This window comes from Arvicola amphibius, chromosome 5 (genome assembly GCF_903992535.2).
Source record: "Arvicola amphibius chromosome 5, mArvAmp1.2, whole genome shotgun sequence".
NCBI lineage: Eukaryota > Metazoa > Chordata > Mammalia > Rodentia > Cricetidae > Arvicola > Arvicola amphibius.
In genome coordinates, this window is record NC_052051.1 from 15,045,163 (window position 1) to 15,060,433 (window position 15,271).

The 15,271-nt window shown below is 46.4% G+C and overlaps 1 protein-coding gene across 1 annotated transcript in view; it reads right to left on the reverse strand.

Annotated features, from left to right (window-relative positions):
- Nucleotides 1-14,948, reverse strand: part of Hnf4a (hepatocyte nuclear factor 4 alpha) — a 61,806-nt gene extending 46,858 nt beyond the window's left edge. Inside the window, exon 1 of the mRNA XM_038329825.1 lies at nucleotides 14,826-14,948. Within this exon, the coding sequence (XP_038185753.1) occupies nucleotides 14,826-14,874 (49 nt within the window). The 5' untranslated portion in view covers nucleotides 14,875-14,948. The remainder of the gene's footprint in view (nucleotides 1-14,825) is intronic.
- Nucleotides 14,949-15,271: the final 323 nt, after the last annotated feature.

Consider the following 15,271-nt stretch of genomic DNA (forward strand, 5'->3'; position numbering starts at 1 on the left):
AAATGCTTCTAGGTATTTTTCCATATTTGAGATGTTTTCTACTTAAGAGAGAGACTTAGGGACTTAGGGGATGGTTCACCTACTGTGTTCCTGTGCATCAGCAACATACAATTCAGTAATATAGTCTTCTTGATTGAGACAGGGTCGCATGTAGCCCAGGCTAGCCTCAGCCTCATTCCACACCCAAGGATGGCCTTGAATTCCTGGTTCTCCTGTCTGTCTCCCAACAGTTGGTATTATAGGAGTGTGAAATTATTCTTAACTTATTTTTTTAAAGCCCTACTGTTTAGAATGTCTAGAAAATTGGGCTGGGAGTGTAGCTCAGTTGGTGGAGCGTTTGCCTAGCATCTGTGAGGCCATGGGTTTCATTCTGAGCATTACATCACCTAAGGATGGTGGTTAGGCAGGCGAGCAAAGGAAATAGCTTGACTTGGGCCCAAGCTCGGAGTTGTGAATACCCCGTCCTGCAATAACACACTTGGTGGTCTATTTCCTTCATCTGTACACCTTGTGCACATGTGTTCCTCTGTAAGTAATACATCTTGCAGCCTTGGAACACCCGTGGGCTCCCACTGCATAGGGCTACATGTACTCTTAGCTCTGTATACTTTTCTTCACAGCTGGTGACATTCAGATTTAGGCAGTTTTTATACAAGTGTGTTTCTAGCACACCTGGGTGTGAGGAACTCCCCACCCCTGGTAACATTCAGATTTAGGCAGTTTCTATACAAGTGTGTTTCTAGCACACCTTGAGTGTGAAGGATTCCCCATCCCTGGTGACATTCGGATTTAGGCAGTTTCTGTACAAGTGTGTTTCCAGCACACCCGGGTGTAAAGGATTCCCCATCCCTGGTGACATTCGGATTTAGGCAGTTTCTGTACAAGTGTGTTTCCAGCACACCCGGGTGTGAAGGATTCCCCATCCCTGGTGACATTCGGATTTAGGCAGTTTCTGTACAAGTGTGTTCCAGCACACCTGGGTATGAAGGACAGAAGGGCTGATCTGGTCTAAAGTGGCTTTGGCTGTAAGACAGAAAGGCAAAACACTGTCCTCTAGTAATAGCTTACGGAGAATCCTCTACCATCTCATGTCTCTGCATAATTGGGTGGGCATATGTCTAGAAACAGGTGCATTATGGGAAGGGACATGCAAAGCAGAGAATGGTTATATAGTCTAATTAATAGAGAACCACCTCCTAGTAAGCAGCTCCACCTTCTCTTGAACCCCATAAGGGAAGCCTGGGACAACAGTCAGGGCTCTTGAATGTTCTCACTTGTGTAGCCCTCTGTCAATCACGACAGTGTCTCCCTGGAGAACCTGAAGTATTGCTTTGCTTCTAATGAAGTTATCTTGCTGCTTCTGCACATCTGTGTGGTCCTTGATTTTCAGTTCTTTGCATAAAAGACCAAGAGCCTGGAAAGAGCAGGCCCAGACCATGGCCATTGCTAACAGTAGCATACCCCTGTATTTAGCACAGGCGCTAATGCTGGAAGGTGGGGGCAGAAGGATCAGAGGTCCAAGGTCATCCTTGGTTACACGGTGAATTCAAGGCCACCTTTGGTTATATGGGACCTTGTCTCAAACAAAAACAAACCAGCAAAGAAATGAAACAAACAAGAAAACTAAAGTGATCATCTAGAATCCAGGCTGCAGGTGTGTGGAAATACGTCTAAGAGACGGCACTTCTAGGAAAAGCCAGGGGGAGAGAGAGCTGTACTGGCTTGATAGGAGCTCAGTGGGAGGGGCCAAACTCACTTGGGGTTCTACACACTGCTTGCCCAACACGTGGCACTGTATGAAGGACTCTGAGTTCTCTGATCCTGAAATCGTGCTTCTGCAATGAGACATTTTTCACACGCCTGACAGCAGAGTCGTTCCTGTGACATCTCATGGTAAAGGCCAGATGAGAGGTGACCTCAGCCAGATGAGAGGTGACCTCAGTGCTCGTCATTCTAGACTGGGTTCTGACACTGACTTGTGGCCAGGCCCCCGGATAGCATGCCCTGACTAACTGGGAGCGCAATATTAATAGGAAGGAAAGAAGGAAGGGAAGAAAGGAGGGAGAAAGGGAAGGAGAGAGGAAGGGAGGGACAGTGGGAGGAAACAGCATTAATGTTGTTCCTCATCCCTTAGTTAACTTTATTTTTTTTTTATTTTTAAGTGTGTGTGTGTGTGTGTGTGTGTGTGTGTGTGAGTGAAGACCAGAGGCATCAGTTCCCCCCTAGAGTTGGAATTAAAGACGATAGTAAGGCATCCAACATGGATTCTGGGAACTGAACTCAGGTCCTCTGGAAAAGCAAGAAGTGGTCTTAACCACTGAGCCATCTGCCCAGCCTGACCTTCCACCTTCTTAGAAAAAATTGGAAGCTGAGGTCAGGTGTACTGGACCCTAACCTGTGATCCCAGCTCTAGGGAGGTGGAGGCACAGAAGGACGAAGTACAAAATCATTCTTGTCTACATAGCGTGTTCAGGAGCAGCCTGGGTTACATGAGACCCTGTCTTAAATGAACACCCATATCCCAGAAGTTAGGAGGCTCAGACAGGAGGACTGCCATGAATTAGAGGCCACCAAACCAGCCTGGGCTACGGAGTGAGACCCTGTGTCAAATATACAAATCCAAACACGGCCCTTCACTGTACAGCTGAGGAAACTGAACCTCAGACAAGACAGATGCTGAGGTTCAGGCCCGGGACTGTTTCCTAATTCCTCCTGTCCCCGCAGGTTCCCAATGCCAGTCCCAGTTCCTTGGGCTCTGTCTCCCTATGCCTGCTCCCAGAGTCTCTCTATCTTCCCAGCCTTTCTCAGGCCTGTTCAAAGAACTTGGGGTGGGGGGAGGTCCTCCCTGAAGTGCGGCTGCCTCTGCTGCCTGTCTTGGAGAATCCTGGGGCCTTGGCAGTGCTGTGGCCAGCCTTGGCCTATCCAACAACAGACATTTGTCAAACAGCGCCGTCTGGGAAGAGGAAGGTATGTTTACCTAGGGCAGGGCCCAGGCAGGGGCTGTGGCTTCCTTCCCACACCACAAACCTAGCCATTTGCTCCGTACGCGGACCATACTGTCCTCATCTGTTTGTACAGTCTGAAAATATCTGTGGAGCACCTACTGAGTGCTGTCCACACTGTTGCAAACTCCACCGACATCTGCATACAAACACCAGGCCGGAAGGGCGGAGCAGGCCTGGAATTCTAGCTGAGAGTGGAGGATGTGAATTTCAAGACCTCCCTGGGCTCTACAAGACTGACTTGGAGGTAAATGAGAAGAGCTAGACTTGGTTGTGTAAGTCTAGAATCCCATGCTTGGAAAGTGGAAGGAAGTTGGGGGATAAGAGTTCAAATCTAGCTCCAGCTGTCATAGCAAACTGAAGGCTAGCCTGGGCTACTTGAGATGCTGTTCCTAAATAAATTAAGAATAAAAAATGTAAAGAGTGAGAGAAAAGGAGAAGGGGAGTTGGAACAGATGTCAGAAGGCCATGGGGGTAGAGGGCAGCATTAGAGAGGCTTAGCACGTCACTGTTGCCAACGGGCTCCTGCTGAGTCCTCCAGGGCAGTGGATCTCAACCATCCTAATGCCGTCACTATGTTGTGGTAACTCCCCAATCAGAAACATCATTTTGGTGCTGCCTTATAAAATGTAATTTTGATATCATTATAAATCATAACATAAATATCTGTGTTTTCAGATAGTCTCAGGCGACCCCTGTGAAAGGGTTGTTCCACACAAAAGGGGTCAAGACCCACAGGTTAAGAACCACTACTCTGGTGCTTGGTGTTCCGTGGATAATAAATCCTGGCTCTTCACTGTGGCCATAAAGACAATGCAAGATCTGAGCTTGCCCGAGCGAGGGTCTGCTTTCTTTGCCCCTGGCGCTAACCTCTTTCCCGCTACACTGACCTTCTTTATCAATACTCAACCCTCACCCTTCCCAACCTTCGCCCCAGCGCTAGACTCATCTCTTCTTCAGGCTCTTTGTGCGTGCTGCTTCCTCCGCCAAAGGACCTCGGTTTGTCGAGACAGGGTTTCTCTGTGTAGCCCTGGCTGTCCTGGGACTCACTCTGTAGACCAGGCTGGCCACAAACTCACAGATAACCTCCTGCCTCTGCCTCCCGAGTGCTGGGATTAAAGGTGTGCGCCACCACTGCCCGTCTGGCTGTACTTTCTTTACATGCAAACACTTACTTGCTATTTTTTTCTTTGAAAATACACATTTTTTTAATATGGCCTTTTTTGCATCTTTTGAGAGCTTTTTTATTAATGCCTCAATACGCCATTATAAATTTTCCTAGTTCAATATAAAACAAATTCAGAAAGGTTTGGAAGTGTTTGTCTATGTCCTGATATGGCCAGCCCTGTTCCCAGTGGGATACAATGAAAGTCGTGCTGCTTGGAAGTGTGGTCACGAACCTTTGAACATTCTGTCCTGTGGCTTTAAACCTTTTGATCACCAGCCTTGATTCAGAGCATATTGTGCTATATATACTGTATATACTGTACATGCTGCATATACTGTATGCATTGTTAATGCTGCATATACTGTATATACTGTGCATACTGTATATGTTGTGCATACTGCATATACTGTATATGTTGTGCATCTGTATATACCGTGCAAACTGCATATGCTGTGCATGCTGCATATACTGTATATGCTATGTATACTGTATGTACTGTGTATGCTGTATATACAGTGTATATCAAACATATTGTATATGCTGTGCATACTGTATATACTGTATATGTTGTGCATACTGTATGTACTGTGTATGCTGTATATATGGTGTGTATTGAATGTACTGTATATGTTGTGCATACTGTATATACTGGGTATGCTGTATATGCAGTGTATATTGAATATACTGTATATGCTGTGCATACTGCATATACTGGGTATGCTGTGCATACTGTATATGTTGTTCATACTGAATACACTGTCTATACAGTATATCCTGTGCAATGTGGTATATATATTTTAATACTGTGCATACGGCAAATGCTGTACATACATGCATACTGTATATACTGTACTGTACTGTCTGTACTACTACATGTACTATGGTACTATGTCTGTAGTGTGGAGCCTGCACTATGAAACATGCAAGCCAGGAAAGGGGCTGGAGAGTTAAACACATATGCACACAGACAGAGACAAGGGGACACGGGTCATCCTTGATACAAGAATGCTCCTTTAATTGTGCTCAGGGGCAGCTTATATAGTGCTTTGGCCACACCCCAGCTCTTGGGGTCTTTCAGCTGCAGACTCATCAGAACCCACTCCCCTGCCATCAGGGTCTCGTGCTCAGGGCAGCTGCAGGCTGCTCAGAGCAGAGGAAAACAAGTTGTTGGCAGGAAATTCAGGGTCTGGTGGTCTGCATCCCCAACACTGTACATCCTGTATATACTGTACATGCTACGCATAGTAAAAGCACAGGCCCGGGTCCACCTGCCTGGGCTGGCATCATGTCACCCCTAAGCGCCTTTGGTCACATTGGATGAGTGACCTGATGAATCTGTGCCTCCATTTCCTCATCTGTAAAATGAGCAACAACACTGCTTGCCTCATAGTGTCACTTTGAGAATTAGGAATAATGTATATAAAGCGACCTCATTGGTTTACTATACAGGTCTTTGTTTTGTGTTTTCAAACAGAGTCTCAAATATTATAGGCTAACCTTGAACTCACTATGTCTCAGAGGCTGGCTTTGAACTCAACCCTGATCCTCCGGAGTGTTGAGGTTACATTCATGTATTGGGATTACATACCACTAGACCATTATTGCTATGGTCACAAGTACAAACACACATGCCCTTCCAGACAGTTGCCTCTTGGAACCTGTCCCCTCTCCCTCCTTCACTTCTGTTTGCTCTGTAACAGCTAGAAAGATGCTTAGTTCATAATAGGACCACTCTTCCTTGTATGTGAAAGGCACACCCTCTACAGCTACGGGAATACCACCAATGGTTGAGATGCACATGGCCCTTTCCATGGGGTACACAGGTAGCCCCTTCCAGGGACAATACAGGCTGGGGATGTGACTCAGTGGTAGAGCACTCATCTAGAGCCTTCAATTTAATCTTCACCACCACAAAATTAATAACTCATTTTAAAAATCCACTATAGGTAGACTGTATTCCACCCTTATCATGGCCTTATTAAAGAGATGTCAGCCGTGCTTCTAGGCATCAGGGGGAGAGGACACACAGAAGACTAAAGAAAGCTCCCAAAGACACTTGGCTAGACTTCTGTCTGAACCCGGGCAGAAACAGGAGCCACCAGCAGCTACGTGGTACAGCCTCTGGGTGTTAACGTGAGGGCTGACAGCCCAGCTAGAGCCCTGATGTGACAGGAGGCTACATTCTAATCTCTCTCTAAGCAGCACAGGGAAACTTGTTTAGAAATGCCGAGTCTATTGCTGTGTACAGGGTGGGAATAAACAACCCATCTTAAAGCTAGGCCAGATAAGCCAGGCAGTGGCAGCATAAGCTTTTAAATTCCAGCACTCGGGAGGCAGAGACAGATAGATTTCTGTAGATCAGCCTGACCTACAAAGCAAGTTTTAGGACAGCCAGCGCTGTTACACAGAGAAACCCTGTCTCGAAATACAGAGAGAGAGAGAGAGAGAGAGAGAGAGAGAGAGAGAGAGGGAGAGAGGGAGGGAGGGAGGGAGGGAGGGAGGGAGAGAGAAAGAGAGAGAGAGAGAGAGCAAGAATATCTGAAGTTTGATATTATTCTCAGTTACCTATCCAATACAAGACTAGCCTGGGTTACACACGATATCCTGTTTCAAAATATATCTAACAAATAAACAAGCCTTGGAGGCTCCCTCCTATGATCTTAGTACTCAGGAGCAGGAGGATTGCACATGAGTTCAAGGCCAGCCTGGGCTATGCTGTGGGTGAGACTCTGTCTGCAAACTTCTAGCTTTGGGATCTGAATCAATTGGCTGGGTGGTCTAGCAGGCGTACTGTTCTTCAGGTGAACTGAGTTTGGTTTCCAGCACCCCACAGTGGATGGCTCACAGTTGCCTGTAACTCCAGTTCTACAGGATCTGACACCCTCTTCTTGCCTCTTGGGACACCTGCACACACATGGCATACACATGTAAACACATACAAATGAATCCTAAAAAAACCCAAAAGTTGGGTTTGGTGGCACATGCCTATAGTTCCAGGGCTTGAGAGACTGAAGCTGGGGCAGTGACAAGAGTTTGGGGTCAGCCTGGGCTATAATGTGAAACCTGTCTCAAAAACAAAGGAACAAAAGGCTCCCCACCTTGACACCTTGTTTGGAAGATCAAAGGGGTCAAAATGTGTCCAGCATCCTGTGTGTAACATAGAAGGGTCACCGAGGAGAACATTTCTCTCCTGCTGGAGGCCCATTCTCATGACTGGGACACATGAGCCAGAAAAAATAGAAGGTCCAACTTCTGCACTTTAGTATCCCAGGTTGCTTTTAGAGACAAGATAAGCCAGCCACTGAAAACAGCCAGCAAAGGACCAGGACACTCTTCGTAAAGGATAGAGTTGCTTGCTGCTGAGTGCTGATAAAGTCAGCCCTGTGCAGCCAGGCTCTGGACCTTTGCATAGGATGTCACCCCAGCTGGCACTTGCTCCTTCTTCTCTCTCCTGGATGCCTCCTGCTAAACCTTTCTGGTCCAGCTAAGATATCAGTCTGCTCTCCCAGAGACAAGAGGTCTCTGATCCTCTCCTCTAAGAGTCCTTGTGTTCCCATAGTTTGCTGTCCATGTCAGGCTGCTCTCTCCTTGGTCCCTGTTGGCTTGTTCGCCATCCCAGCAAATGGAGCCAAGCTCTGAGGCCACATTTTGTCTCCCATGTGTTCCCAGTGCCTATCACAGTATCTGGTACCCCACTGCCCTGGGAGACAGTTGTTGAAGACATGAATGAACAAGAGCACGGTGAAGTAACGGATACAGCGGGCTTTAAGATGCATTCTGGGGATGAATTCCCCTTTGTTACATGACAGGAAGGGAGGTAATAGCTTCCAAATCCCAGCTGACTGGGATGCCAAAATCCATGTGCAGACCTCAATAAAAATGACAGATGCTTGGAACTCACTCCAGGAGATCCTCATTCTCCAGATGTAGAGTTGGGGAGATGGCTCAGTGGATAAAGCCCTTGATGCTCAATTGTGAGGGTTGGGGTTTGGATCCCCAGAACCCATGTAAAGCCATATGCAGCAGTGTGCATCTGTAATTCCAGCATGCTCACAGGGGAAATGGGAGGCAGAGATAGGAGTCTCCCAAGAGGCTCTGGGTCAGCTAGTCTGGTGTGCAGTGGTGAATCCCAAAGAGACCATGTCTCAAACAAGGTGGAAGGAGAGGACTGACCCCGAAGAGTCCTATAGTGCTCTGTGTCACATCAGGACCCCCAACACACAAACACACATGAATGCACATGTGAGCATGCACACACACACACGGGACACACAAGCATGCACTCATGCACACTTTCAGTTACACACATACTCACCCAGACACACACACACTCTTGCACACATGAGGGCATATATACATGCACATACATGCACACACATATACACATGCACACACAAGTGCACGCACTCATGCACATTTGCACAGACGCGTATACTTGCGCATGCACACGCATGTGCGCACACACACTAAAAACAGAAAAGCTTCCCATGTGCAGCCAGGCTTGTGAACCTGAATCATAGAGGCTTCCATGTTGAGGCAGGGTGGAAAGATGTGTGGAGGGGTTGCAAGAGTGGTGGGAAAAGACTACACTTTGGGAAAGAAGGCTTAGAGCATCCGTAGACACTGGACATGACCCCGTCATTGGCTAGCATATGGGGTTCTTCTCAACTTATATCCCATCATCCTCAAAGGAACAAAATGTGCTATAGTTTGTACCTTTCGTCCTTCATTAGCTCACGGAATCCTTACAAACAGCCCAAGTTTTACTTAATGAATAAAGACATTGAAGCTGGACATGGTGGCACACTCTGTTATCTTATCTCGGATCCGAGAGGCAGAAGCAGGAGGACAGCTATATGCTTAAAGCCAGCCTGATCTAGAGAGTGAATTCTAGGCTAGCCTAGGCTACAAAGTAAAACCCTAACCTGTGTGTGGTGGTGCATACCTTTGACCTCAGCACTCCAGAGGCAGAGGCAAGTGGATCTCAGTGAGTTGGAGACCAGCCTGATCTACATATTGAGTCCAGGCCGACTAAAGGTACGTCATAAGAACCTGCCAAGATCCCCCACTAGATCCTGGAAGTGGCAAAGGGATGAAGGAAGGAGACCACCTTTGCACAGCTTTAAGTGAGAGAGTCACTTGCCCAGAGTGCCTCTAAGAATGGCCTCTGTCCTAAGGCTGCTGCAATTGGCCAAAAGGATGAGGCCTTTATCCCATGAAAAATTCGGGGCTCATTTGACACTTAGAAACAAGTCTATTACCCTAATGGAGACTGTTGTTAGTGGCTAAATGACTCCTATCTCCTTATCTGTCCTGTCCTAAACACTTGCAGGTGTTGCTATTCTGGCCACCTCAGTCCATCCATCCATCCATCCATCCATCCATCCATCCATCCATCCATCTTCCCTCTGATTCATCATCCATTCATTTAGCCTCTCAGACTACATAGAGCCCTGCCCTATAGAAACCTGTTGTATAAAGCATGCAAATACAGGAAAAAAAGAACCAGACAATTGAGACCTGGTCCTCGGAGAGGTCAGAGCAATAACAGGAATGTTATACTACTAAGTGGACCAAATAATAATCAAGGGGGAAAAAGATAGGAAATAAAGCCAGGGGGTCAGATTACCATACCATGTGCCCACCACTGCCTCTTATCCTCACAGTTGCCCAAGACAGTTGGACAGTCAGTTAGGAGCTAGACCCTGGCACCTACAGCAAACACCAACCCATGAGTCCCGGGATACCCCCCTGTAGACGACACTGAGCTGTAGCTATCCCTGATCCCATGTAATGGATGCGGTGTGTGTCCTGGGGGACACATGTTGAGAATCTAGAGTCTTTCAGTGGCCACAGCTGATGGGGAGACACGTTATTGGTCTCTGGTGGGTACAGCAGAGGTCAAGGATGGTGCCTAGCATCCTACAACTGCAGGAGAGCTCTCTACGACAGTTGTCCAGCCAACATCCTGGTAGTGCTGAGGTCCAGAAACCTGCTGTAACAGAACAACATGGAACATGTTGTAACAGAACAACATGGAACATGGACCGCGATGAGTTGGGCTCAAGAGAGGAGCAGGCTGGGCTAAACCAGCCTTGACTTTCCCATTTCTTCCCACCTTGACTTTGACCTTTTTGTTTGTTTGCTTGATTTTTTTTTCAAAATAGGGTTTCTCTGCAACTTTGGAGCCTGTCCTGGAACTTCCAACTTTGAATTTTTCTTAATCTCTTAATCTAGGAATCTCTGCTGAGAGATTTCTAAGGAAACTTTTTTTCCAAGACAGGGTTTCTCTGTAGCTTTGGAATCTGTCCTAGCACTCACTCTGCAGACTGCGGACCAGGCTGGCCTCGAACTCACAGAGATCTACCTGTCTCTGCCTCCCAAGTGCTGGGATTAAAGGTGTGTGCCACCATGCCCAGCCTTTTGTTTTTTGAAACTTGATTTTTTTTTAAAAAAATTGAAAAACATTAGTGAAAAAAAACCCAGCGAAGTGGAGGGCAGGGAGAACCCCAAGTGTATTGAGGGAAACTCTTCCAGTCTCCCCTAGTCTCAGGCATAGTAAGATCAGCATGATGCCTGATGCTGGGAGAACCACTTTGGGTCTAGACTGGGACAGACACAAGATACAAAAGTCAACACAGGGAGATTGACAGAAAGAACAGAGCTGGTTGACGCTGAGGGTCACCGTTCTGGATCTCTTTGTTCAAACCTTTCTGATGGATTTATACAACAAATGCTTCTCTGTGTCAATCATCATGTGAGACTTTACAACACAAAGCCAAACAAACCACCAATATCCCTGACCTCGTCAAGTTTATGGTCTAGTCAGGGGACGGATGCTCTAATCCACATCAACTATCTGATCAGGGAGAGACTGTCTCTTACTAGTGTGAGGGAAAATCAAATGTGCTGTGGATGGACTAGACATTCGGAAGTCCAAGCCCATCTGCTGTCACTCCACCAAAGAGACTGTCCTACTAAGGCTCAAACCAGGAAACAACCTGGGTCTAAGCACTCGTGTGTCCTGTGCTGGTCTGCAGGACCCTGCTCTTCACTGCCTCTGCCGAGCTCACCTCAGGAATGGCCACCATCGTCCCCTGGAGACAGTTTAATTTTTTCCTCTAAGTATCTTTTTCTTTTACCAGAATGAGAACTCTTCTCAGTCCCCCAGCAGGTTTCCCTAGTTCACCTTACAGATAAGCTCTCTAAACTTCAGGCAAGCTAGCCGTGCAGCTTGAAGAAAAAGGAAGATCTGGATGCTAACTTGGATTTATTTTTATTAGAAAATGGGGTTTTAGGCTACCCCACCCCCACATACATGCTACTGCAAATGATTCACAATCATGGGACAATGGTGGAGTTTTTTACTGTTTGTTTTTGATGTATACTGTGACTCTGGGCATTGGAGCCCCCCTTTCCCTAACCAATCACATCTGTGGCCTGGCCAAGTGGATTTACAACAGCTGACTATAGCATACCTCAAATCAGATTTATTTTTAAAAATCTCGAACTTTAGTTTTTTGTTCTTTTTTCCTCAGAGACAGCAATACTGTTTATTTCACATAACTGTTGCGATCATTAAATGAGACAATAGATACATAATATCTACTGATAAATATTATATATATATATATATACACACACACACAGACATGTGCATACACTCAGTCAACTATTCATCCACTCATACACACACACACACACACACACATATATATATATATACATTCAATCATCCATCTATCTAACCATTCACTTATCCATACATCCATAAACTTAACTATCTAACCATACAACCAAGTATCTGACCATATACCCATTCAACTACCCACTTGTCTAGTCATCAAACCATATATTCAGCCATTCAACCATCCATCTGTCTACCCATCCACCCAACCATCTGTCCATCAATCATCCATTTATTCAAGCATTCATTTATTTAACTACCTAACCTCTGAACTTTCCGTATAGCCATTCACCCAACTATGAATCTATCCAACTATCCATTTAACCATCCAACTATCCATTCATTCAGTCCAACTATCCATCCTTCCTTCCATCCAACTGTCCATATAGCCATTTACACATCAATTCAACCACACTTCCATTCAACCAACCATCCATCCACCATCCATTTATTTATATATCCATTTATTTACCTATCTAACCATCCACATATAGCTATTCATGCAACCATCCATCATCCATTCATCCATACATCATTTCTCCATCCATCCTTTTATCTATACATACATTTAGCTATCCATTTATCTAAACATCCATCTATACATCCATCCATCCACCCATCCATCCATCCATCCATCTGTCCACCCATCCATCCATCCATCCGTCCACCCACCCACCCACCCACCCATCCATCCATCCATCCATCCGTCCGTCCATCCATCCACCCATCTATATATGCTGGCAACTCTATGTTGGATACAAGCACATGGTAAACACTGCAAAGAATCTAAAGAAATAGGACATATAAACATTTTCTGAAGTATGGACCCGGGAGACACAGAGATGCTGTTGAGTGGTGTTCTTACTAATTATCCTTTAGGAGGACTCTGTCAGGCCTCTCCTTCACCTTTAGCCAATGCTACTTGGAAAGGTTATAGTTTGCAAAGCCAAGTGTTGCCCTGATGTGGGATTCCCCTCTGTATGCTGTGAATACAATTGGTTAATGAAGAAACTGCTTTGAGCCTACAGCAGAGCAGGGCAGAAAGAGCTATGTGGGAAAACTAAACTGAATGCTGGGAGAAAGGAGGCGGAGTCAGAGAGAAGCCATGGAGCCACTGCCTGAGACAGACACACAGAAACTGCTGGTAGGCCACGACCTCATGGTGATGCACAGATTAATGAAGATGGGTTAAATTAAGATGTAAGAGTTAGCCAATAAGAAGCTAGAGCTAATGGGCCAATCGGTGATTTAAATAATATGGTTTCTGTGTGATTATTTCGGGGCTGAACAACCGGGAACCAACAAGTGTCCTCCTACAACATTGCTCCCTTTCAGAATCAATTCCTCTGGCTATAGGTTCAACCAAGTCTTACAACTATGAATTAAAGTAACTCTAGCTCTTCAACTATGCCCCTGTAATCTCCAATCCAGTGAAATTAGCTCCATTTACAAAAGAGGAAGCTGGTTCAGAGAGGGAAGTGACTCCTCCAAGGTCATACTGATTGTGTGTGGGATGGGTCGTAGGCCATTTGATTTTTAAGCTTCTTCTACTTCCATGATGTCACATCCTGCTCAGGAGTGAGTTAAAGCAAAGAATCCGAGACAAGCCAGAAGTGACAGTCCCTGACAAGTCACCGGACTTCTAGCCTCTGCTGAGCATGACACCGAGGGCCGGATGGCACAGTTCAGTGGGTAAAGTACTTGCTGGCAAGGCTGGTGACCCAAGTTTGAGCCCTGGGACCCACATGATGGAAGGAGAAGAGCAACTCCTAATGGATGTGTGCTGGCCTCCATTGACACATTATGATGCAAGCGTATACACACACAAATAATAAGCAGGCAAATAAATAAATGCATATTTTAAAAAGAATGATGTTAAATAATATTTACTGAGTATGTGTGATGTCATGAGCTTTACATCTTGTCTCCATGTGACCCTACAAATCCATGGCTCTAACTTTGTCTCCATGTCAAAGAAAACATTGGAGGCACAGAAACATTCATTGACTCAGACAATCATCCCACGACTAGCAACAGAGCCAAGATGCATAGCATTCCAGCAACCAAGCTCTGTATATGTGTGTGCATGTAATTTAGCTCCGTAAAATACACCAAGTTATTATTATTATTATTTTAATCTATAATGTGCCTCAAGAGGAAAACATTCTCTTGGATCTCTCTCTCCTCAGAAACAAAACTGTCACCACTCCCTTTGTGTCCTCCCATGGAATTTTCTATGCAAATACAAACCCATGTGTACATATATATAGGACCACATCCGTTTTGCTATCAGAAATATCCGCAGGTTTTTGCCGCAACCGAGACTTTCTGTCTGCACACACATCTGCATTCCTTTTCTTCAATAATGGGTCTGCATTCCATTATAAATTTACACCATCCCCATTTGCTGGTCACCCAAAGCCTCTGCGGTCGGTGGGTACCACATTTCCCCAGCTTCACCTGCCCAATGCAAGAACACACTCAATTTTCTTGGTCTCTGAAGGATTGTGATTTCGACCATATTCCCAGGGAGGGTAGAGAAACCAATTATCCCCTGGGGTTCATCTGCCAAGGTCCCACCCCAGCTGGCTGCATGGTCAGGCTCAGTTCCACTTTCAAGGGAATTCAACCACCACTGAAGTATCTGTCTGCGGACCCCTGCTTTCTATAGAATTACGGAAACTTTCCCTGGGTGTTGGCTCTCAGAAAAGCCTTCTTCAAAAAGCACTAAACCCTGGCCGCAGGCTCCTGCAGCCCCTCCCAGGTCTGCCCACACGGCCACAATCTTGTCAAGGGACCTTAGTGAGCAAGGCCCAGCTTCTTCGGAGATTCTAGTTATTCTAAAAGAACCCCTGAAGGGTCTTGGAGCCCATCAGAAACGTAGGGTTGTCCCGTAGCCTCCATAGCCTGACCATGATCCTACCCTATCCATTCATCCCCCCCAGCCCCAGAGGCTGGCTTTACTTACCATAAGGACTCGCCACTGGAGCCCCGAGGGGCACGTTCACACTGACCATGACCAAGAGTACCCAGTTGGACACTGGGGGGCATGGAGGAGCTAGAGCCCACACACAGCAGCAGAGGGGCTACCGGGAGCCGGTCCACCAGGAAGGCAGTGAGCACAGCCAGCTGCCACCGCCCGGTTATCTTATTGATTCTTCTAATCACCCAAGGTGGGTGGATACGTTAAAGAGTAACCAGTCACTTAGGGAACCTGTGGCTGGGGATTGTCGCTTTTGCCATGGCAACGGCAACCTGGCTAGACCTGAGGTCCACTCAGGCCCCAGTCCTGGACTCTGGGGTTAGGAGAACCTGAAGCCAGATGTTAGAAACATCAGCCATGCAACTTGGGAGAAGGGGTTGAGTGGGGCCTGGGGAGTTGAGTCCGTGATGGGTGGAGTTTTATGGCTCTGG